This window comes from Podarcis filfolensis (genome assembly GCF_964270895.1).
Source record: "Podarcis filfolensis genome assembly, chromosome: 5".
Lineage (NCBI taxonomy): Eukaryota > Metazoa > Chordata > Lepidosauria > Squamata > Lacertidae > Podarcis > Podarcis filfolensis.
The window spans coordinates 85,253,907-85,275,657 of NC_139608.1; the positions used below are offsets into that span (position 1 = coordinate 85,253,907).

Consider the following 21,751-nt stretch of genomic DNA (forward strand, 5'->3'; position numbering starts at 1 on the left):
AACATGATAAATGAATATGACTGGCTGTCAAATACGACTAACTCCTGAAATAATACTTGGTTAATAACTCTGTGTGTAAAATTATTGTGAGGGTACTTAAAGCTGCCAAAATGTGCATAGCAACCAACTGGAAGAAGGCAATTGCTCCATCAGCTTATTTGTTTCATTTCATTTCATTTCAATCCCACATTTCTACCAAAAAAGGCTCCCAGAGTGACTTATGAATCTCAGTAATAACCACATTAAAAACACATTACGTAAGGGAAAGTGTTGGGGAAGAATGTGATAAAAAGCATACTGTGGCACTGTTTCTTAGCTACAGAAAATATATTTGATGCATATATGACCACAATCCAAATTTTACAATGTTAACCACTTCTAAATTGTATGGAATTTTTTGACAATTGACAATCACAATTAAAATAGCGATTAATAGGCAACAGGTGTATATCTCTATTGAAAGATGGGACTTTTATTTGCAGGATAAAGCCATAAAGAAGGCATAGATTATATGCTTTGGTAGTTAAATTGGCCGCTGCTTTATTTTTGACTTTGCAGAAGATTAAAGGTAGACAATCATGAGTTACTATGTAAATAACAATAGCAGGTTAATCATCACATTCAACTCTGGTTCCCTGGACAACATTTTAAAAACTGAGGCGGAAGCCTATGGTCCTGCTGGCCAACCTAAACATTTTGTGGATGAGTTGATCTAGCGTAGGGTTTGCCATATCTGAAGAAAGCTATGCACTATCTTCTCCTCAAAAACAGAGAACCCGAGAGCAAGGCCAGGGACAGGGCTGGTGTGTGGTGCTGTGCTCTCCTGAACACGCTTGCCAAAGACAAGGGTCAGCCTTTAAGAAGCCAATGTTTGGAAGGCTGCTTGTGCATTGCTGCCAGCATGTAGGCTTTGTATGGAAGTGCCCTTCTTGTTGAAAAATCTGATTAAGAATCTGTTTTGAAGTTTGTCCCCTTCTCTCCCCCCCCCCTTTTCTTATTTTTCAGGCTCTACTGAACACTCAGAACAAGTTGAGGACTTTGGTTCCCAATTTTACTTTCAACCTGGGATTTTCTGGGAAATTCTACCACACTGGTAAGCTGCCTTTCTTCTTTTCACCTGTATTGCATATTTCTTAGTGATATGCCATCCACACAGTCAGCAGTTGTGTAAAGTCTGGTCTGGATCAGGAGCCTGGTATCAGGTAAAAGAAGGTTTGTTAACCCTCTGGGCCTCACTGCAGTTTTTTTGTCCAGGATAGATAAATATCTGGCAGGGTTTTGGCTTACAGGGACATGTAACCTCGACAGAGGTTGGGGCCTATTTGAATTCTTTGATTTGGGGAACTACTGGATCCAAGTGGTCTTCTGACAGCTCTTGAGTGCTATCAGTACAATGGAGCGAATGGGAGCTTTTTATGCCAGGGAAGATAGCAGGTGCAGAAGCAGGGGGCTCATTTGGATCAACACCACAGTGTGGGGCAAAGGGTTAATGCCCCCCAGCTATGCCACAGCAGGTCCCTGGTGTGGATGGGAACCTGGCGCCTGCTGTTTCCTTTTAAAAGCCATTCATGCAAATGAAATGTTGTCTTCTCTGGTTTGGCCATTTAGTGTCTATGATGACTGACAGTTGAGCACCCCTTCCTTCCTTCCCCCTTCATTCTAGGTACTGATGAGGAAGATGAAGGGGACGACATGCTGCTAAAGCATAGGAAGGAGTTCTGGTGGTTCCCGCACATGTGGAGTCACATGCAGCCACATCTCTTTCACAACGTCACTGTGCTAGCCGAGCAAATGAAACTCAACAAGCAGTTTGCTTTGGTAAGGAGCAAATTCAACGGGGGATGTTCCAGTCTGTGAGAAGTTTGACCTCGCTGATCCAAAAATTGCCATCTCAACAATATTCTGCCAAGTTTCCTTTCATTTTATCCATGCCTTGTTGCCTAGAGGCAATGTTTTACTCTTCACAGGCAATTGACTATTTACAAACCTAGTATAAATGTGTCATGTCATATACCCCAGACCCAAGTTCCGATTTACTAACTCACTTATTTACTTTTCGTTTTGAGATTTCTGCCTCGCCATTTCTGCCTTCCTTCTATTCAGCAAACTGCTAGCAACACAGGGAATAGAGGGTTCTTACCAACTGTGTTCGTCTTCCAGGAGCATGGGATCCCCACGGACCTAGGCTATGCAGTAGCCCCCCACCACTCAGGAGTTTACCCTGTCCATGCACAGCTCTACGAGGCATGGAAAGCTGTCTGGGGCATCCAGGTGACCAGCACAGAGGAATATCCGCACCTTCGGCCTGCCCGGTACCGGCGGGGCTTCATCCATAACGGAATCATGGTGAGACAATGAAGCCCCTATTGATTATCTGGAGGAGAAACATGGCCACTAGCTTATTGGGTACTCATCCCTGCATTTTGAATGCTAATCTTCCCTGAAACTCTCAAACACAAAAGCAAAGGGAGCAAAAGAAAGATTTTGCCAAGGTCCATGCAGTCCAGAGCCCTGTTCTCACAGTGGCCAATGATGCCTCTAGGAGGCTTGCAAGCAGGGCATGAATACAACAGTACTCTCCACTTGTGATCCCCATCAACTGGAATCCTGAGGCATATTGCCTCCAACAAAGGAGACAGAACATAGGCACTGTGGTTAGTAGCCCTTCATAAATCAGTCAGTTCTTTGTAGCAATCACTCAGACCAGTGTAGAATTCCCAGTATGTAGGATTCGAGACAGAAGAGCTTCCAAGTGGAGCCATGTAACTGCTCCTACAGTTGTGTCGCTATTGGGCAGATGAGCAGGAGAGGCTGGATTGATTCCCTCCTTTAACTTTACATTATGTATTAATAAAGAACTCAGTTCCCTTGAGTGCCAATCCTCACGTAGCCTCTTGTGCATGGATGGGGCTTTCAGCATGCGTAGGAGAACCATGGGGTTTGCGGAAATGCAAGAAAAAGTTTAGGGAAATTTCTTGTGAGGAAGGAAACCTCAGAACAGCCTCACGAGGACTAAATATGCCGAGTAGCCGCAGAACACCAAGTGGTGTGTTTTTTCTTTCTTTCTTTTTGGAGTGGGACTGAAAATGGCAGTTAGGAATGATAGCAGAATAGCAAATATGATGTTGACACCATCAAACCCCAGTAGAATTGCCTTCTCCTTTGGCTACATGTTCCCACTGTTGGCTGCATGTTAAAATTCACAGGGATAATCCATGGCCATCTCTAATTTTTCCTCTCCCTCTGGCTCTCCCAGGTGTTGCCTCGACAGACTTGTGGTCTTTTCACTCACACCATATTTTATAATGAGTATCCTGGTGGCTCCAAGGAGCTGGACAAAAGCATTCGCGGTGGTGAACTCTTTCTGACAGTGCTCTTGAACCCAGTAAGTACCGCAGCATTGGGGGGGGGGCAGTGTTTGTGACTACCTGTGTGCTTTATGTGGTGAAGGATGGGAAAAAGTAGTTGGAAATTCAGTCTGCACAGATGCTAAACACAGGCAGCAGTCCTGAAGCCTAATTCTCACCGGGCTGTCTCGCCAACAATGAATTTTATTTTTTTCTACCCTACATCAGTGGTGGTCAGGTTTTTATTTTTTTCTTAAGAGCACAGAAAAAGAAAACAGCTGAGGTGTGTGTATTTGGCAAAAGTTGGGCAAAAAAGTGAAGGGAAGCATTTGTGAGAAAAATTGGCCAAACAGTTTTGCCACCCAGGAACCTACTGAAAATGCTTCAGGGAGGACATAAATATGACAGAGGTTCTTCCTAGGGATAAACCTTCTTCTCAGGAGCAGCCTACATTCTTAGACTCAATGCCTGGAGGGGAAACAGGGTTGCAATCGCTTGCTTTGTCCCTGCCCTCCAAGTATTCAGTATTTAGATCAGTCTGCGAGAAACTGGTCTGAACCTTCTGCGCTATGTGCACAGGGATTAATGGTGGTGGCAGGGAGGGTGCAGCAGGTGCCTAGCGATTAGAGATGAGGCCAGCAAGCATGATTCCTCCATGCCCCCATGCAGTGACTGAGTGGCAGACTTGGGTGTCTCAAATTTCAGCAACGCCCTGTGCAGCGCTAAAATTTGGCACCCTCTGCCTGTCGCGCTCTGTTCTCCATCATGGTTGTGGTGCCCCCTGCAGCTCAGTGCCAGTCATGCTACCCTAAAACCACCTCTGGTGCATGAACTGGATACTTCTGCATGTCACCTGCAATTGTATCCATTCATTATGCATTAATTAGACTTAAGCATGTTGGTTATCCCACACTTTCCCTCCTTTCGTATTTCAGATGTGGGCACTGCATACATATATGGGAAAGATCTTTATTCTAATGCACAGCTCTTTGGGTATGCTAAAATTAGCATATTAGCAGTTTCCAGTGCTTTTATCCCCCACTCAAATGTCAGGGAAGTTCGTGGCTATCAAATTGACATGTCTTAGAATAGTGGCAAATATTCCAATAACGATTATTTCTAAGTTAAGCTTTGTATTTGTTTAAATATGACACTCAAACCACATTGTGGTTTTCATATTGATTCTTTTCTAGATGAATGTTTCATCTCAAATACTTTACAGCATGTAAAATTAACACAGGGTACATTGGGGGGGTGAAATAAACTTGCTCTATCAGATCCCAATCAATTTAGAAAACTTCCCAGAACATTTTAAAGAAAACTTTCTGATTCAATTTTTCCAGAGTGCTGAGCACTCTGTGGCTTGGCAGGATGTTTTAGATGAGATTCCAGCGTTGCAGTAGGTTAGACTAGATGACTCTCACGGTCCCATCCAACCACACAATTTTATGATTCTATAATGTCATCGCTGAAAGAGGATTGCTGATGTTCCCAGCTAGCTACACTTGGCAAGAGGACAGAATGTATTACAGTCTCCAATACCTCCTCCCAGCCTGATGTTTCTGTAAAAACAAGTCAGTGAGCAATTTACTTTACACCAAATACCGAAAAGCATGTCCTGTGTCCCCTCAACTCATCCTACTCCCTAGTTGTTGGCCTTGGTTTGCTCTCTCCTTTCATCATCAATCTGGTCCGTGAACCAATTGCTTTGCTTGCCAATTGACTTTAAACTCTCACTCCTTCCTCTTTAACTGATAAAGATGTCCCACCTAAAATAAAGAGCGCCAAACAGCCTCTCCTCACTGATCCATAACAGATGTTTGAATCCCTGTGAGTATATGCAGAAGTGCAAGAGTTGGAGTGTGTGTGTGTGTGTGTATGTATGTTTAACTCTGCAGTATAAACACAGGATGTTTGATCTCCTGACTAGCCAGCAAACCATGATGTCAGCAAATGAATGCAGCTTTCTGCTCCCAGAAAAGGCAGTCATTGCATATCTTTGCTTGCGTTTCCCTGAAGCTATAGAGTTGCACACCTCCCACTTGACCCCTCCAGTTCCTTCTACACCAGGCGTATCACTGGTCTATTTTCAGCTCGCTGTTTTAATTTCTGATTGCTACCCTTTCACACTTGGGTTTTTTAACATCTCCAGGGAAAATAATTGAGTTCAGTTTTAAGGAATAGTTGTGGCTGCTTAGATGAGGTGGGGGCAGGATCTTGGGGAATAAGATCAGACTTGCCTGTTGGTAATTAGTCTGAATGGTTGTCGGGTGTCGTTGTCAGATGATAGGTAGACAACAGTTGCCACTCTAAGTCACTAGTTTGGGAAGGTATGGAACGGTAGCACTGGTGGGACCGTAGTACTTACATCATGGCTGTTAGACAGTCAAAACAAGCTTGGTTCAAACTCTATATATTAAGAGAGAAAGAATGATTTATCATTATTATTTAATTAATATACTGCTTATATGCCAAACACCATTCAAAAGTAGTTAACAAGGCTAGTCTGGATAGTGGCTGGAATTCAGCTGAGTAGCTCAGATTCCAAGGAGCGTAAGTTGTTTGCCAAAGCTGCTTCATCCAAAATTCCTGTCTCTGTGGAATGGCGCATGATTATGTAGCTAGGGTTAGAGACAAAAAAAGGGGGATTTAACTTACACTGAATTTAAAGTCCCTTAGCGATGACATGCACAAGAGAAGGGCACAGAGCCAGCATAGTTCTTGTAGCTGGTAGCACAACAGATACAATACTCCATGTTGCACAACTGGTCGCCCAACAAACTTCTGCTAGTGCAACTATAGTATTGAGATTTCATATTGTGCAACCATTATTCTTGCACTTATGCTAACGCAACAGCCCTTGCTGGTGATCAGAGATCATTGAATCTGGGCCCATATTGTTTCCCCATACGGCACTAAGTGCCACTGGGCTCAGCAGTTCGTGCATGAATAAAAATACAGCATTGCCAAGAGGCCCCAAGACCAGTGGTTGTGGATCAGCCACCCTAGGGAGTCCTTTAAAACAGCTTCAGATGTCGGATTATAGGTTCCGTCGACCATTGAACATGGTGCCTGGGGCTCATGTGAGTTGTAGTCAATTCAAAGGCCACCAAGTTTCCCCATTCCCTGGCCTAGAGTAATCCAGATCTTGAAATCACTCAGGCTCACTTCTGAGAGACAGCGGTGTTAATGTGAAGACCAATCTCCCATCCCGAGCCCAGAGATTTAGAAAATCAACTCCTCTCCCAAACGTGTTGGTGAACGTGATAAAGCAACAAACTTGGGAGATCTCTCCCTCTAGGTGTAAGGCATTTAGCCAGAGCTACTAGAATCCCTGAGGCCCTCCATGAGAAGCTGGTCCATTCCCCCTCCAGCCTCATAATATGTTAGTAATGCTTTCTCTCCTGGAAGCTAATTGTCAGTAATTTAGCACTTGGATGGAAATATTGCCATTGCGAGTTGGGTGCTCTTCTTTTGATGGTTTGCATGGAGCCTCCAGGTCAGCCTCTTGATGCGCTGTGTGCTCTTGGGTGTCAAAATCATCCCAGCCCTGAAAGGTCAGAGATGGAAAGGAAGCATCTGGCAGCAGACCATGCCTCACAGTCACACCAGCCTCCTCCAAGTGCAGGAAGGTTTTTGCTGCTAGTTCCCAAAACTTGTTTGGAATTCTGTATTAAGATGGTCACATTTGACGGGGAAACTGGAGACCAGGGGGAAAGACGTATTGCGGTTCTCCTTGTAATAATGATGTGCTTGATCGGGTTAATGCCGGACAAGGCCTGCCTGCCAGAAAACCAGTCTCTCTATAATCAAACTGAATACATGACCTTGTTAATTCTCCTTCCTCTCCCCTATCCAATTTCCTCACTTGTTAAATGTTCTTTTACCTAGGGGCCAGCTTCTCTGGGAAGTGTTACAGATGAGGTATCTGTTCTTCCCACACCAGACTTCTTAATTAAAGAGTTAACAGGTGTTGTTATCTGGTGACTGTCACTTAGGCACAGATTGTTGCAGACACCTGGTTTCTTTAGCCAGGTGAGAGGCTGTGTGTTTAAAAGGAAGGTTCTTTTGTCTTCATTTGACCGCATATCTGCTTAGGAGCCACATTTGTTTGCAGAGACTGAGTCTGATCATGAGCACCTGGTATCACTAAAGTCATTTTTGGAATCCAATCTGGCTAAAAAATAAAGAAGAATTATGACTGACCATACAAAACAGATGCTTCAAGCCTCAAAAGAGCAAAATGCCCCCCCAAGTTTGGCGGCACCCAAGGACTTTGTGGTAGCCAATGTCGGCTGCAGCAAAGTCCCTGCCTTTATGGCAATGTAAGATTAAAGGCATGTCCTCAGACAGGCTTCTTTGAGTTTAGTAGCCACCTGGTTTGTCCATTGTGGGAGCTTGCTGAACCATTAATTGTACCTGGGAAGTGATACTGTGTTGCATGTAAAAGGACATTTGCAGGATTCCTGAGGAAAGCAAGAACCCAGATTGCATGCAATCCTTAAATGCAGACGCTTTGTAGTCCTGCCCAACTGAATGCAACTCTTTGGAGACAGTGATTTCAAATGAAACTTTTTAATCCATCTGGATAGATTGCATCATTATTGTACTGTGGATTTTATTGTAGTTGGCCACCTGGGCATTCATTTATTTATTTTTATAGAGAGGCTGGTTATAAGTGAATCAAATGAATAATGATAATTAAAGAACCAAACTACAGGTGAGTATCCAGAGAACCTGCCCAAGGGACCTGAATAGTGTGAGCACTGGAACTATGGATTTGGAGCAATGGGTTGTTTTCATTTTGCACATGAGAGCAACTGCTGAGAGTGTGTAAGATGCTCATTGGCCAATGCTGTCCCTGCAGAACAAGAGTGGAAAGCAGATAGAATTTTCCAAGTGATATCAATCTTTCGACACTAACAAATGCCCCCATTTCCTTCTTTGTTTGTAGATCAGCATCTTCATGACCCACTTGTCCAATTATGGAAACGATCGCCTTGGGCTCTACACTTTCGAAAGCCTCGTCAAATTTGTGCAGTGCTGGACCAACCTCCGTCTACAGACTCTGCCGCCCATCCAGCTGGCCAAAAAGTATTTTGAAATATTTTCCCAGGAAAAGAACCCTCTGTGGCAGGTGAGATTCCAGGACAATTTCCCTTCAACCAGCCTGCAGCTGAAGTTTTTCTCGGAGCTTTAATATAAGTTTAATATAAATAAAGGGCTTCTGAGCAGAGTGGATGTGCATTGGTTGCTACAGAAGAGAGAGTTTGTATTTCTCCTATTGGGTCTTAAGAGCTTAAGCGGGGAATACGCAAAGCATGAACTAGTGGTGGTTCTGGGATCTAAAATGCTGTATGGTTTTTCTGAACAGAATCGGATATGTTTGTCAGAATTTTAGGCCCAGTTTTTTAAACTTCCAGGCCTGCCCAGTTATGGTGAAAATGCACTGCTAAATAGTTCAACAGATGGACTAGCGATTGTGATTTTATTTTCCCTCTTTCCTCGGGCATGTCTTTGTTGGCTTGCTGATGCTCCTGCCCAGTTAACTCCTTCAGGAGACTGCCACAATACCTTTGACCAACAAATGACCATCATTTCATCCAGAATAGAGCACTGATGCCAGCATATGCTCTACGACATATGCCAGCCAAGCTCTTAATGTGCTGTAGACCAGAGTGATTGGGGTAAACACGAATGTGCTTCTATCAGGCCTGATGTAATTATTCCCTACATTATCTCATGCATGATTTTTTAATTGATGTAGAACCCTTGTGATGACAAGCGGCATAAAGACATCTGGTCCAAAGAGAAGACATGTGACCGGCTTCCCAAGTTTCTCATCGTCGGTCCTCAGAAAACTGGTAACGTAACCCACTGGCCGCCATGGTCTTTTTTTGCCCTCTTAATATATGTGTGACGTGGCCTTTTTCTTTTTGTGTTGGAACATGATGGGGGAACCTGTGGTCTTCCAGGTGTTCTTAGACTCCAATTCCCATGAGTCCTGGGCAGCATAGCCAGTAGTCAGGCATGATGGGAGTTGTAGTTCGACAGCAGTTCAAGAGACGCAGGTTCTCTGTTGCTGCCTTAAAACTTAGCGGGGAGCTGATTTAGGTCTTCTGGGAAATGTCAGGTGGTGGGGGGGAAGCAATTCCAAGTTGTCAATTGCCAAAATTGCCATCTTGAATTTCTCGGGGTTGCCTGTTCCACCCAATTAATATTAAATTCCAGAACTGGCGAGCTGAGATAAGATGTAGAACAAGAACGAGTACGCCTTTGAGTGTAGGAAAGGTATAGTGGTGCCCTCTACAGGCTTGATTGTGTCAGGTTTTAAAGGATGTTCTTACTGACCTATGCAACTGAACTGCATGATAACGTTTCAGTTTCAAACTTTATTTTGGTCATAGACCACCGTAAGATAAAACATATGGACGAACTGAACACATAAGACTTAAAACTGGTAAGGGATAAAAACTAGTAATTAAAAGGTCATTATATCATACTTTACTTAAAAAGATAGAAACAAGGACAGTTAAAAGCGACTATAAGGGAAGGAGCATGAAGGAGCACAGTTCTTGCATTTTGGGCCTAGTTTGTGGCTTCATACGCTTCAGATCTTTCCACTTTAATCAATTATATTGCGATTGGCTTCAGAAAGAAGCAAAGCTCACGCCCTGCCTAGTCCAATGGGAATTGCCAGAGTGGCTGAGAATAGTGGTTATATTTGAGGCTTTCCTTACCAGGTTGAGCAATATGAGCAACAGCTTTAGCCCAAGGCAAACAATTCTGTGTATCATGAAGAGCTGTTGGTAGCAGTCGTGCTAGTACCAGCTTATGTTTCAGACCTTGTTGCTCCCAGACAAATCCCTCACAAGTTTTGTTTCCACTGTGTTGTTTCAGGTACGACAGCTGTGCATTTCTTCCTATCCATGCACCCAGCTGTTACCAGCAACTTTCCAAGCCCCTCCACCTATGAAGAGATCCAGTTCTTTAATGGACTCAACTATCACAAAGGAATTGACTGGTAAGTGTGTTGACTCATGTGCTCACCGATTTGCCCTTGCTGTGTCCCACAAACTTTCAGCGGGATTTTGATTGTCGGATTAGGCATTCAGTGAAATTACAAATTATGATTTGTGCAGGTTTCGGTCAACTTGGTTGCCGTTGGCATGGTTTGCTTTGCCTCCTAATGTTGTGTATGTTAACCTGCATTAATTTTTGAGTTCAGTCAACCTTTAAATAGAGATTTGAAGCAAATGGTATGGTAACATTGGTGAACAGTGGCCTATTTGGCTGGTCTTACGGCCGCCTTTGTTGCAGCTCAGTTAAATCAAACTGTAGTTGCCGTGGCCTTCAACACAATGGGCAGTGCTTGTCTGGTCATGAGGCAGACCCTGGCTTCAGCCTCAGTTTGAGTCTACCATGATGGTTCAGGGCTTGATTATTCTGAATGACTTAACAAATATATAAGATTACTGCATGAAGGAGGGCAGAGGGAATTCATCCTCTTAACTTGTTCCTGCCACTGTGATGTGTGCCCTAGGTGTGTCATATTGAGACTGATGCCCATGCAACACTACCAATCACTGGGACTGGAGTTGAGAGTGCGAGTTGCGTTAGCAGAATACTGTCCTTGTCTTCATTCTCTTTCATTCGTGTCTGAAGCTATCATTTCCTTCATGTTCCCCTGTGGCAGAGCAAAATGCTAGGAGCTACTAGCCTCTCCCCTATGTTCCCATTGTGTCACGCCCATCACCGTTATTACACATGCCTTGTTCTCATGCTCTCCCGGTTTTCTTCACATGACAGGTACATGGAGTTCTTTCCCATCCCCTCCAATGCCAGCACAGATTTCATGTTTGAGAAAAGTGCCAATTACTTTGACACCGAAGTAGTACCCAGGCGGAGTGCCGCTCTCCTTCCACGGGCCAAAATAATTGCCATCCTGATCAACCCAGCTGACAGAGCATACTCCTGGTATCAGGTAATTCCTTAATAACTCCTTCTGGCATCACAGCAGGAGTATGTGCAGGACCCAGCTGGTGGGGCACATCACTACATGTGATGGTGCATGTAGTATATAGATATGCTGCCTCGTACACTAGAAAGAGCAGTACGCTGCTAATTAACTCCTCTCTCTTCTCTCTCTCTCTCTCTCTCTCTCTCTCTCTCCTCCCCTCCCCCCCCCCCCCCCCCGGTTACCTGCTTGTAGCACCAGCGTGCTCACAACGACCCTGTGGCACTCAACTACACTTTCTACCAGATCATTTCTGCTGGGCCCCAAGCCCCTCAGGAGTTGCACAACCTGCAGAACCGCTGTCTGAATCCTGGATTGTATTCCACTCATCTGGAGAGGTGGTTGATGTATTATCCTTCTGGACAGGTACAGCAGCCTTCGGATGTGTTGATAATCACATTGTTGTGCAATGCAGGTGTTATTTTGAAGGGGCACTTTTATATGCTTTCATAAACCTTTATATGTTTGCTTTTTTCCCACTCTTAATGAGTATAATTAGCATTCACCTGCACAACAGGTAAACCTGGATCTTGTAGCTGTGTTGGTCTCACAAAAATGAGATTACAGGATTTTTATAAAAAGCATATTCGAGTCAACTCAGTTGTTTAAAACTTACAAGGTAGAACTTCAGGCATTAGAATTCATAGTGTAAGGAAACTAAAACAATCTACTGTGCCTTTTGGCTTTCTATGTTAGCCACCAAGGATGCTCCAGATGCTTGCCTGAATTTATATGGGCTAAAAGTCTGTAGTGAAGCGGGAGCACATACACAAACTCTGCATGCACTATTCCCCAGTACACTGGCTCCCCTCAGGTATTTGTGTATCGATTGTGAAGGTTTAAAGGTGGGTGTTAAGTAAGTTCCACTGAACATGCTTGGAAGACTCCACAGCACTGGGGACCCTGCCTTTAGCATTTCTGAGCCCATGGAGGCTTCTAAAGCAATTTCAGTGGAAAGTGTGTAAAGGCCTCCTTTTGACCTTTGCATTCAATGCATGAAGGTTGGGCAGGGCTTGCACATTCACCTTTATCAGCTACTCACTTTTAACCCTCGTGACTTCAGGCAAATGCCTGAAAATGCAAGATCTATTTGTTGATTGCTGCAGTCGTAGTAAATGTATGTTAAAGAAATTCCACTCACTTATGCCACCCCTTCCAGGAATAGAAAATGAGCAGGAGAATTGTCTGGTAATTGTATGTGACTTAGGTAACTGAGATAGGGGTGGGGAGCCTTAACATGATTAGATTTATTCTGAAACCTTCATTGTTTCTCCTTCAATTCAGGTTCTGGTTGTGGATGGGCAGGAACTCAGACAAAGCCCCGCATCTGTCATGGAGAACATCCAAAGGTTTCTGGGGGTTACACCACTCTTCAACTATACCCAAGCACTCAAGTAAGGATTGCATGCCTGTAAATGTTTTGAGGCCCCATTCTCCAGCAGCTTCCTTCTCTATGATCTGGACTGCTGGCAGTGTTTCCATTTCCATTTACTGCTGCTGTATTTTTGCTTTACGAGTTGTACTTTCTTGTATGCCACCTTGAAGACCACTGTGCATCACCCAGGACTGGTATGAGGGGCAGAGCACGATGGCAGCTTCACCAAGCAGTATATCGCAGGTAAAACCAGCGCTGCTCCTGAGCCTCTCTGCTACCAGCGGGACTCAAGAGCAGTGGCAGTTTTCACCCACCCATGATTTACTGCTATCGCGCTCTGCCCCTCATGCCGCAGAGGGAGGAGCAAGCTGCATCAACAGGCCAATACAGCTTGTTCCTCCCTCAGCTTCTTTAAACCGCTCCGCTGAGGCATGGGTGGCCGTGCTCTCTTCAGCAGAATGGTTTAAAGAAAGCCTCTGGCTTGAGCAAGCCCCGATGTGTTGCTCACAAGCCAGAGAGGCTTTGGGGTGGGAACAAACTGCATCATCCGAGGTACCAGGGTGAAACCACCTCAGGGAGAGCGGTGGCAGTTTTACCCTGGCTGGGCCTAAGGTAGCTTGTTCCTTCCTCCATTTCAAAATTGTGGCGTATCGACAGATCGCAATGTTTGGCTGGTGATACATTGCAGTGTTGAAAACCTGGCATTGCCCAGCCTTAGTGTAGGCCCTGGAATTCTACCCTTCTGACACCAGAGACAGAGACCTAATGCCAGGGCTTCCCTCGCCAACTCCTCCAATATCAGTAGGGCCAAAAAGGGTTTGCCCCAGGTAGCATCTTGGATTTGAAAGTCCTCCTGTCCCACAATAGGCTCCCAAACCAGAGAGGTATTTAGTCATGTTCCTGAGCATGAGTAAATCTTTCCTTCCCAATGTTTTCCATGTGAAAAAATTTTAAAGCTGAAAGAAAGGACGCAAAATAAAAATGTTCCTTTGCCCTTGCCTGCCTGCTGCTAGCTCAAGTCTAGTAGGGCTCTAGATAAGGCATTTGTATTCTCTGCCAACATACACACAGCCTTAGATTGCACTGTAAATACCCACCAAAGCCCTAAAGCTTAAAGTTCCGAGCCATAGCTATTGACCTCTCCCTACCATCAGAGTTGGATTTGGCTGGATGTCGGTGATAAATCAGACCCCCTATGAAGCTCAAGACAACAGTTTAACTTAACCTCTTGCCACAGTTCACATATGAATATTATTAGGATTCCGCAATTATAAACCTGCACCATATACTAATGCAAATCATGCCACTTTTTGTAAGCCAGTTACTCTTAAGCCATGGATAGAAATGCATTTGCAAACTAGTTCTGAGGGAATCTGGTTTGCATTAGTGCATTTGTAACAAAACCATGGTGAATAACTAGGGAAGAGGAACGTTGTACCAGTGTGGTACACATATCAAGTGTGGCTACCAATTTGGAACCTATGATTTTGTAAGGAGCCAACATTAGGTCTGCACCAGATCACCAAACTATTCTGGCAAATTTTGAAACATGAGTGCTCAAGCACTTGTGAAATATTAGCAAGGCATTGCAGCAACAATTAAAAGTTAATCTTTGTTTTACTTTTTGTGGAAACTGCTTTCAGCCCCTTTCCTCTAGAAAGCAAGTAAAATATTGGAAAGCCATTAGCCTAGCCCTTCAGACTTCTCCAACTCAGAGCCCAAGTGTGCAGATATATAAAGCAGGCATCCTTTTTCAGGTTTGATGAAGCAAAAGGATTTTGGTGTCAAGTTCTGGAAGGAGGGAAGACCAAGTGCCTGGGGAAAAGTAAAGGAAGAAAATATCCAGACATGGATTCCTCAGTGAGTAACCAAGTGGGATTCATCTCAGTAATGTAATTGGGAGGGGTGGTCGTGAGCGGTCCTTCATTAACTCTGCTCTCCCTTTGGAACTGTTGCAGTCCCGCATGTTCCTGGCAGACTTCTATCGCGAGCACAACATTGAACTATCCAAGTTGATGAACAAGTTTGGACAGCCCCTTCCTACATGGCTCCGAGAGGAGCTGCAAAATTCTAGCTGGAGCTGAAGTCAAGGGTGCTGGCATCAGTGCTGCCCAACATCTGGATGTGGGAGCCACTGGGGAAAAACACACTGCTGCCATCTCTTCTCTATGAAAGGAAACTGGAGGCAGGAGCAGGAAGTGTGCTAGCCTGATTATAGACCATGCACTTTCACCTATTAATGGTTTGTTACATTGGAGAGATACCCAGAGAACAAAATGGCACAAGCCACTGTGCGGTCATGGCCCTCTATCTAAAAAATTTAGGGTGGCTGACACAGGAATGCTTCTGTGCTATAATTCCCCCGTGCCAGAAAGCCCAGAGTAGACTCCACAGAAAAACAAAAGCATGCAACTGTGTAGGCTACTGGGACATTCCCTATTTATATCCAAAACACTCAGGATGCTAGCAAGTGAATGTCTTAATATTGTACCCTTATGTGGTTGTAGGGTGATGTTGCTAATAATGGACAGCAAGTTTCATTTATCTGACTGCAGCCTTAGTTATTTCATTAACCCTATTCTAGCGGAAAGGGAAGGAGGGCAGGGAAAAGGTCAGCAAGGCAGCAGAAACTTGCGTTAAGTTCTCATGGGAGAGAGATTACTATTTCCCCCCTTGTGTCATGTAAAAAGGGGGGGGGAATACAATGGTGCCACATTCATTCATGAACTATAAAGAAACAGTGTTCACTTGTAACTAATCAGAACAGTCTTAACTTTCAGCTGGGGTGGAAAGGGGATTCAGCAATCTCAAATAGGCTATTCGTTTTCATCTTAACAAGGCTGAATGAGATCGACTACAAATCTGTGTTGTCAGTTCAAATCACTCATTTTGCCTCAACTTCTGCAGGTCGTGGGTCTCCAGCCAACTCTTTAATCTCAGCATTTCCTCATTACAACCACTATGTGAGTGGCAAGCTACAGTACTCCTGCCCATCCCTCCTAACATGCCTTATGTAGAGTGGTCCAGCAGCTGCTCACAACAAGTGCCAGGCTCACTGAGGGATATATATAGCAGCTGATTGGGGCAGGAAGAGCCCTCGGGTAACTCAGTGTGCCCACTCCAAGAGGGGGAACGTGATTTCAGCCAAGCTTATACATGGAGCCTTAGTTATTGTGTATTTTTAATTGTCAGTTTTCCATTGTTTGTAAATATATAATATGGATTATATAATATTTCATCCAATGTGTCACCATGCAGAGGGGAATGTTGTGCTATCAAAAATGGAACCAACAAACCTAAAAACCCTGTGGCTGAAGAGAGAAGCAAGTGCTGTGCTTCCTGCACTGGATTCATGTATGTCATTCACATTGAATGATAAGGATAAATTCTTGGCTCTTGCAGCTGAGCACAATGTCTAAATAAAGGTTAGACGTAGCATTTGGAGTCAATAAATGTACTTACTTTATTTCTCTGTGACTAGTGTTCGGTTGTACCACACCTCCACAACAGCCAGCTATGAACGTACAAGGAAACAAAGCAGCTGCTTCAACACTGCATGGCAGAGATCGCCCTGGACCCCACGATGGCTAAAAGGGGCCCATGGCTATTTTACCTCTCTTGTGCATGTGCCAAAAAAACATACTGGGCTTTTCACACAATAGGTGGCCAGATAACCTGCCCTGCACCCCCTGCTACTTCAACTAGCTTCTGCAAATGAATAAAAGCGGAACTCACCAACAACATTTCCCTCCTCTTAGAATGGCAATGGCGCCCACGTGAGAGGTTCTGGCTGAAAAAAAAGCCCTGATTAAAGCCACCACCTGTGGCAGTTAGATATCACTTCTCTCAAGACAGCTAATTAGGATTGTAAGGATTTGAACACACCAAGTTCAGATAACGAGTTTCCTCAGGAAGCAGTCGTTTACAATGGCAAGATGTTGATACCGACATCAAGTTATATCTCCAATGTTTATATCTATTAATTGAGAGCATATGCTAGCTGCCGATAACATACACATATACTCATTTGTAACTGGAAAAAAGTTAAACTGCAAAAACCGAGAAGTATTGCTGCACTTGTACTTAGAGCACTACCACTGAGAAAGGCTGCACAATTCCAAAAAGGGTCCAGTCTATAATCACAAAGAAACACAACATTTCATAGGAGGAAGCAAAATAAAGGACTTAATAGACAGTAGGGGCCGCAAAAAAACAGTTGAGACTATGACATATTAATGATCCACCATGAATAATGTGCTCAAACAAAAGAAGAAAAGCTGAAATCTTTTATGCATGCCCTTGCCTTACCTGCCCCATATTTAGCTTTTATAATAATCACAGGCACAAAAACACTTAGACAGGTGGGTGCGTATTAAAACCGGGCTGGGCACATGCTATGGAAAGTGATAGATGCAACTACTGTCAAACCACTCACAGTAACCAACTTAAATTGAAACATGCCAAGAAAGTCTGACATTTCATCTTGAGAGAGAAAACTTTGAAAAATTAAGAGGATTAATGGAAAAGGCTGAAAGGGAGACGAAAGAGCCACACTGGCAGGAATCTGCCTAAAAGCACATAACAGGACTGCAAACAGAATTCACAGCACAGGTGTCGAAAAATACAAACCCATTCAATGGGCCGGTTAACAAACAAAGGCCAAGGAAACTATAAAAAGGCAAGACAGCTTCCAAGGGTAGAAGTCTTGTTTACTGGAAGCACAAACTCTGCCAAAACAAATATTTGAAAAAATCTTTAGCAGATACCAACACCAGGATCTTAGAGGACAGAAACCCAGAGCAGAACCATCATTTTTTTTTGGGGGGGGGGGGTGGGGGTGGAAAGCACAATGCCAGATACAAGTGACAAAAACCTAGGGCTTCTTGATAAACCATAAGTCAGTGGATCCAGCTAGCATACACAGTATCTCCTAGAAGTGTTGCTGTTACAAAAATACAATTATTTCTCATAACCTATCAGTAAAAACAGCCTCCTTTATAGTGTAAGACTAGGAAGTATGCAACGCCACACCAGGGGTTTTTTTTTGGGGGGGGGGGAGAATAATACTATCTTCTCCTTGCCTTAAGGGCCAGTAGCTGAACTTCTTTACTTGAAAAATTAGTAGATAACAGTATCAAAGCTACTAATAGTGAAAGGAAGAATCAGAACTACCAGAGAGGGAAGCTGTCAGTAAACAACCTAGAATTTTGTGAGCATGCCTGTGTTAGAAATGCCCCCAAACAACTTAACAAGGTAAATTGCAAAGAGGTAAAGAACAATCAAAACAGGAAAGGAAAGGACAATGTCAGGAATAATCCATCTGTGTTTAGGAGCAAGAAAGCCCAAACCCCCTTCTTCACATTCTAACCTGCCTCGGATGACCTGCCTTTTTCTAACCAGGTTAGCTCATTGCCTAGTACTGTGTGTTAGCATGGTGAGCAGAATCGCAATGAAATTCTGGTGTACGTCAAAGACCATTCGTGTTACAAGGTAACAACCTCCTGCTGCAGGCAGTCTTAAAGTTCCGTGTTTTATCGCATCCTCAGCATGATTAACAGAAGGATGGAGAAGAGAATCAGTCTAAGAAAATGAGTGTTTTAATCAGGAAACTGAAACAAGGAATAAGAAATTGATTACAGGAGAGCTAACATCCCAGCCAAAGTAACATGACTGTACAACTCAGAACCACCATGGTTGGAACATCCTACAAAGCCTGATGACAGAAACTCTTTGGGGCCACAGTCCAAGCAGCAAAGAGACTGCAGTAGCCAGCTCAACACTGTTCTGGGGCCTTTTGCCCATCCAAACATGTAGGCAGTGCTGGCTGACGGAGCTCTTTCCACTTCAACCTGAGCTCCTCTGGGTAGCTGCTGCAGGCGGAATGGTGACGGAGGAGCCCAGGATGCGCAAAAAGAAAACTCTTCTGGCCCTATGATGAATGAAATTTTTAGAACCTTATAGAAAGTAGTATACATATTTATAAATGCTAAAATAAATATTATAAAGGACAGGCTCCACCCTACGCCCTTAACATGCAGGCACACACGCACACACACACACCCTCATTTAGAAAACTGCACAGGAAGGGGGCTGAAAGCACTGGCCAAGTATCAGCCAGCCGGACAACTCTCCCTCTCCCCCCCCAACCCCCGCAACTCTCACACAGAAAACACTCTCATACACACCCACGTACTTCCTTGCACTTGCAAAACTACTTTCTTGACTCCACCTGCTGGGGAGAAGAAAACAAGGGAAGTGGAGCACAGTCACAGTTGCACAAAGAGGAATGCCTTGGTATAAATACATCAAATCAGTGGTTTCCAACAGCTAAAAAAAAAAAAGATCCGGTATGGAAGGGTGCCACGAACAGAACTCTAGCTAAAAGAAGCCACCCCCAAGCCGTCATGGTGAAAAGGTGGTCATTTCCAAAGAGACCCTTTGCCACAAATCCTTAGTCTGCTTGCTGCGCTTCAGGTTCTGAAGGATGTCATTGAATTGCATCATGCCCATAGGGGTCAGGCAGAAGGCGCTTCTGGCGCTGCGAATGGCATTCACAAAGTCATCGTAGTCTGCCGGAGTGAGGTGGATCAGCCGGTGGTGGATGTACTTTAGGGGACACAAGGGGGAAATGATGTTCAGATACAGCCTCCAAGGTAATAATGCATTTTCCATGTTCTACCTGATCACACTCTTCCCCTTTTGCTGCTGTGGTGGCAGAAATGGCTTACATAATAGGTAGGTTGTGGAGGAAGGGACAGGCTGGCCCAAGATCCCTCAACAACGTTGACTCAAGAGTCAAGGTTCAGCTTTTAAGCTCTGCCCTACACTGGCTCTTATTCTCCCAAAGGAGGGATGGCAAGCAGACTTTGAGGCCCAGGATCAACACAACAAAACAAAAGGCCATCTAGACAGTCAAGCAATACTGTAATAAGGACTTAATTCTCAGTTTTCTCAACACATACACTAAATGAGAGATGAAGAATCTCATTCTGCCAGCCTTTAAGGGGCATTAGGAGGTTATTCACCTACTATTAACCTACAAGTGCTTTGACTTAACAGCCTTCACGTTATCCAGGCAGGTATTTAACTGATGGTGTGGCTATGCTTTCTGGAGCTGCAAGGAGCACCTAGGTGAAGCAAGCTTGACCCAATGGAAAGGAAGGGGCATACATACCTGTATGTATGCCTGCTGGCACCTCTGTACCAACTGGTGGAAGGCTGGTGTGCGCAGGTGATTGTGGACATGGGCAGGATTGAGCCTCTGCAGGGATTCCATGATGATCTCTTGCAACACAAAAGGGCTCAGAACCCCCTTGGCTGCACCAAGACAGAATTGATGCACATAGTTGACACCTGCAGAAAAACAAAGGTGGATGCAGTTGAGTAGGAAGAACAGGCAAGGCATACTGAAAAACCAAGAGGACAACTACTTCTCCTCCTTAGCAAGGGGCAGAGCACAGCATCTACAAATCAGCTGCAATGAGCCAGAGCACACATCAGGCAGGGGAGAATCTGCCAACCTTGCTTACTCTTCACTTACCAGCAATTAAAACTGTATTGAGGAATCTAGCTAATACAAGAGTAATCCACAAACACTGCTTTTCTTTTTATAGAACTTAGCAAATTTCTAAATTACACTTGGACTAATGCATGGGCCTTATCCACACGCCCAAAGGTGTGGGTTTTTTTTTTTTGTTTCCCCACCCCTATGTATTTTTATGTTCTGCTGCTCCTCCAGGTCTCTCACTCTGATATCATGATGCCAAGAGTTGTTTTGTTTTCTTAAAAAAACACCCCAGTCCGGCAATTTTTCTGTTTTTAAAATAGAATTATTTGTAGTTCCTGAAGTTACCTGCTGTGATGCCGGAATGTTTTTATGGCCCATCAAATATCCCCCCTTTTTTTTAAAAAGAGGGGGGTTACTTGTAGCCACTTTTATGGGGGTCCCAGACCATAGGCCACACCTACTATGGTATGGGACCCCCATACAGCTGACCACGGGTCAATGCAGTCCTTGGCCCAAAAAAGGTTAGCCATCCCTGCAGTGCCTAAAAAACCCCTTTAAGCTGCTCAGTTTTGGTGTCATTTACATCTCCATGCGATAGTCTTCTGTTATGGATCAGAAGCGACAATATTTACTGTGGTCTCTCTTTGCAAATTAATTTTATTTTCCACATTTTATCCAGTTCTAGAATCAATGCCACTGCTACAGTATGGGCAATCAGATGAAGATACACAAAAAGCAGAAGAGCTTGGCGGAAAATGTTGCCTTGGGACTAAGTGAACCTTTACTCACAGAAAAACAAGTGTTTTTCTGCCTTGGGCCTTACCTAATTTGGCAGCTAATCCCAGGAGCCATTTCACATCTTCTGTATAGGGTGGGCTGCGTGAGAAGTTGTTGGGGTGGTCATTGTGAGCTCTGCGGCCAAGCATCTCCAGTGCCAACATTCCTGCAGGGAAGTGCAAATTCAAAATTTCAGACAACCAAGTTAAGCCCCACAAAACTTAAGAGGAGAAGTGCCCACCCATTCGCAACCATTTCACAGAAATGACCTAGGAGATGGCAATTATGCCAAATGGTGTCTCTGCTTATCTTTGCAAGGTGGTAAAAAGGTTGACAACATTTGTAATCCCTGTGGATTTGGGAGAAGACGCTTGCAGAACGATCTGGAGGTGAGAAGCAGCGAGTGGGGGGAAGCATAAATATACATCTTCCTCTGCTCTTTCAAAAGCAGCTTTAAAAAAAACAAATAGAAAGCCAGCAGGACTTTTTTTTTTCATTTTTTGTTTTGTTTAAACACAGACATAAACATTCACCATTCAGTTATGCCCTCAGTTCCTATGCAAAACAACACTCTCTGAACAGGTCTGTGTTAGGCTTCCCCCTCTGCTCCTGTACTCTTTCATATTTGTGACAACAGCCAAAACAGGGAGACAATATTTCCAAGGGGACTCCAGTGACACAAACCCCTCCTCTACATCATTCTGCCATAGAATGGATAAGGACACCAA

General features: G+C 44.2%; 2 protein-coding genes across 14 annotated transcripts in view; one reads left to right on the top strand and one right to left on the bottom strand.

Annotated features, from left to right (window-relative positions):
- Window positions 1–16,205, top strand: part of NDST2 (N-deacetylase and N-sulfotransferase 2) — a 102,393-nt gene extending 86,188 nt beyond the window's left edge. For 5 of the 6 annotated variants that reach the window (XM_083615573.1, XM_083615570.1, XM_083615572.1 and 2 more), the window contains 12 exons: window positions 1,006–1,093; window positions 1,664–1,818; window positions 2,161–2,346; window positions 3,257–3,385; window positions 8,302–8,484; window positions 9,115–9,211; window positions 10,248–10,371; window positions 11,157–11,331; window positions 11,560–11,730; window positions 12,649–12,758; window positions 14,497–14,599; window positions 14,698–16,205. In XM_083615573.1, coding sequence (XP_083471699.1) covers window positions 1,006–1,093; window positions 1,664–1,818; window positions 2,161–2,346; window positions 3,257–3,385; window positions 8,302–8,484; window positions 9,115–9,211; window positions 10,248–10,371; window positions 11,157–11,331; window positions 11,560–11,730; window positions 12,649–12,758; window positions 14,497–14,599; window positions 14,698–14,823 — 1,647 coding nt within the window. In that variant the 3' untranslated portion in view covers window positions 14,824–16,205. Of the gene's footprint in view, window positions 1–1,005; window positions 1,094–1,663; window positions 1,819–2,160; window positions 2,347–3,256; window positions 3,386–8,301; window positions 8,485–9,114; window positions 9,212–10,247; window positions 10,372–11,156; window positions 11,332–11,559; window positions 11,968–12,011; window positions 12,759–14,496; window positions 14,600–14,697 lie in introns of all 6 variants that reach the window. The other variant, XR_014548619.1, reaches the window with a different exon arrangement.
- Window positions 16,206–18,314: 2,109 nt separating this feature from the next.
- ZSWIM8 (zinc finger SWIM-type containing 8) overlaps window positions 18,315–21,751 on the bottom strand; it is a 61,408-nt gene continuing 57,971 nt past the window's right edge. For all 8 annotated transcript variants that reach the window (XM_083615488.1, XM_083615489.1, XM_083615487.1 and 5 more), the window contains 3 exons: window positions 21,070–21,189; window positions 19,914–20,092; window positions 18,315–19,345 (listed from right to left, as the gene is read on the bottom strand). In XM_083615488.1, coding sequence (XP_083471614.1) covers window positions 19,142–19,345; window positions 19,914–20,092; window positions 21,070–21,189 — 503 coding nt within the window. In that variant the 3' untranslated portion in view covers window positions 18,315–19,141. The remainder of the gene's footprint in view (window positions 19,346–19,913; window positions 20,093–21,069; window positions 21,190–21,751) is intronic.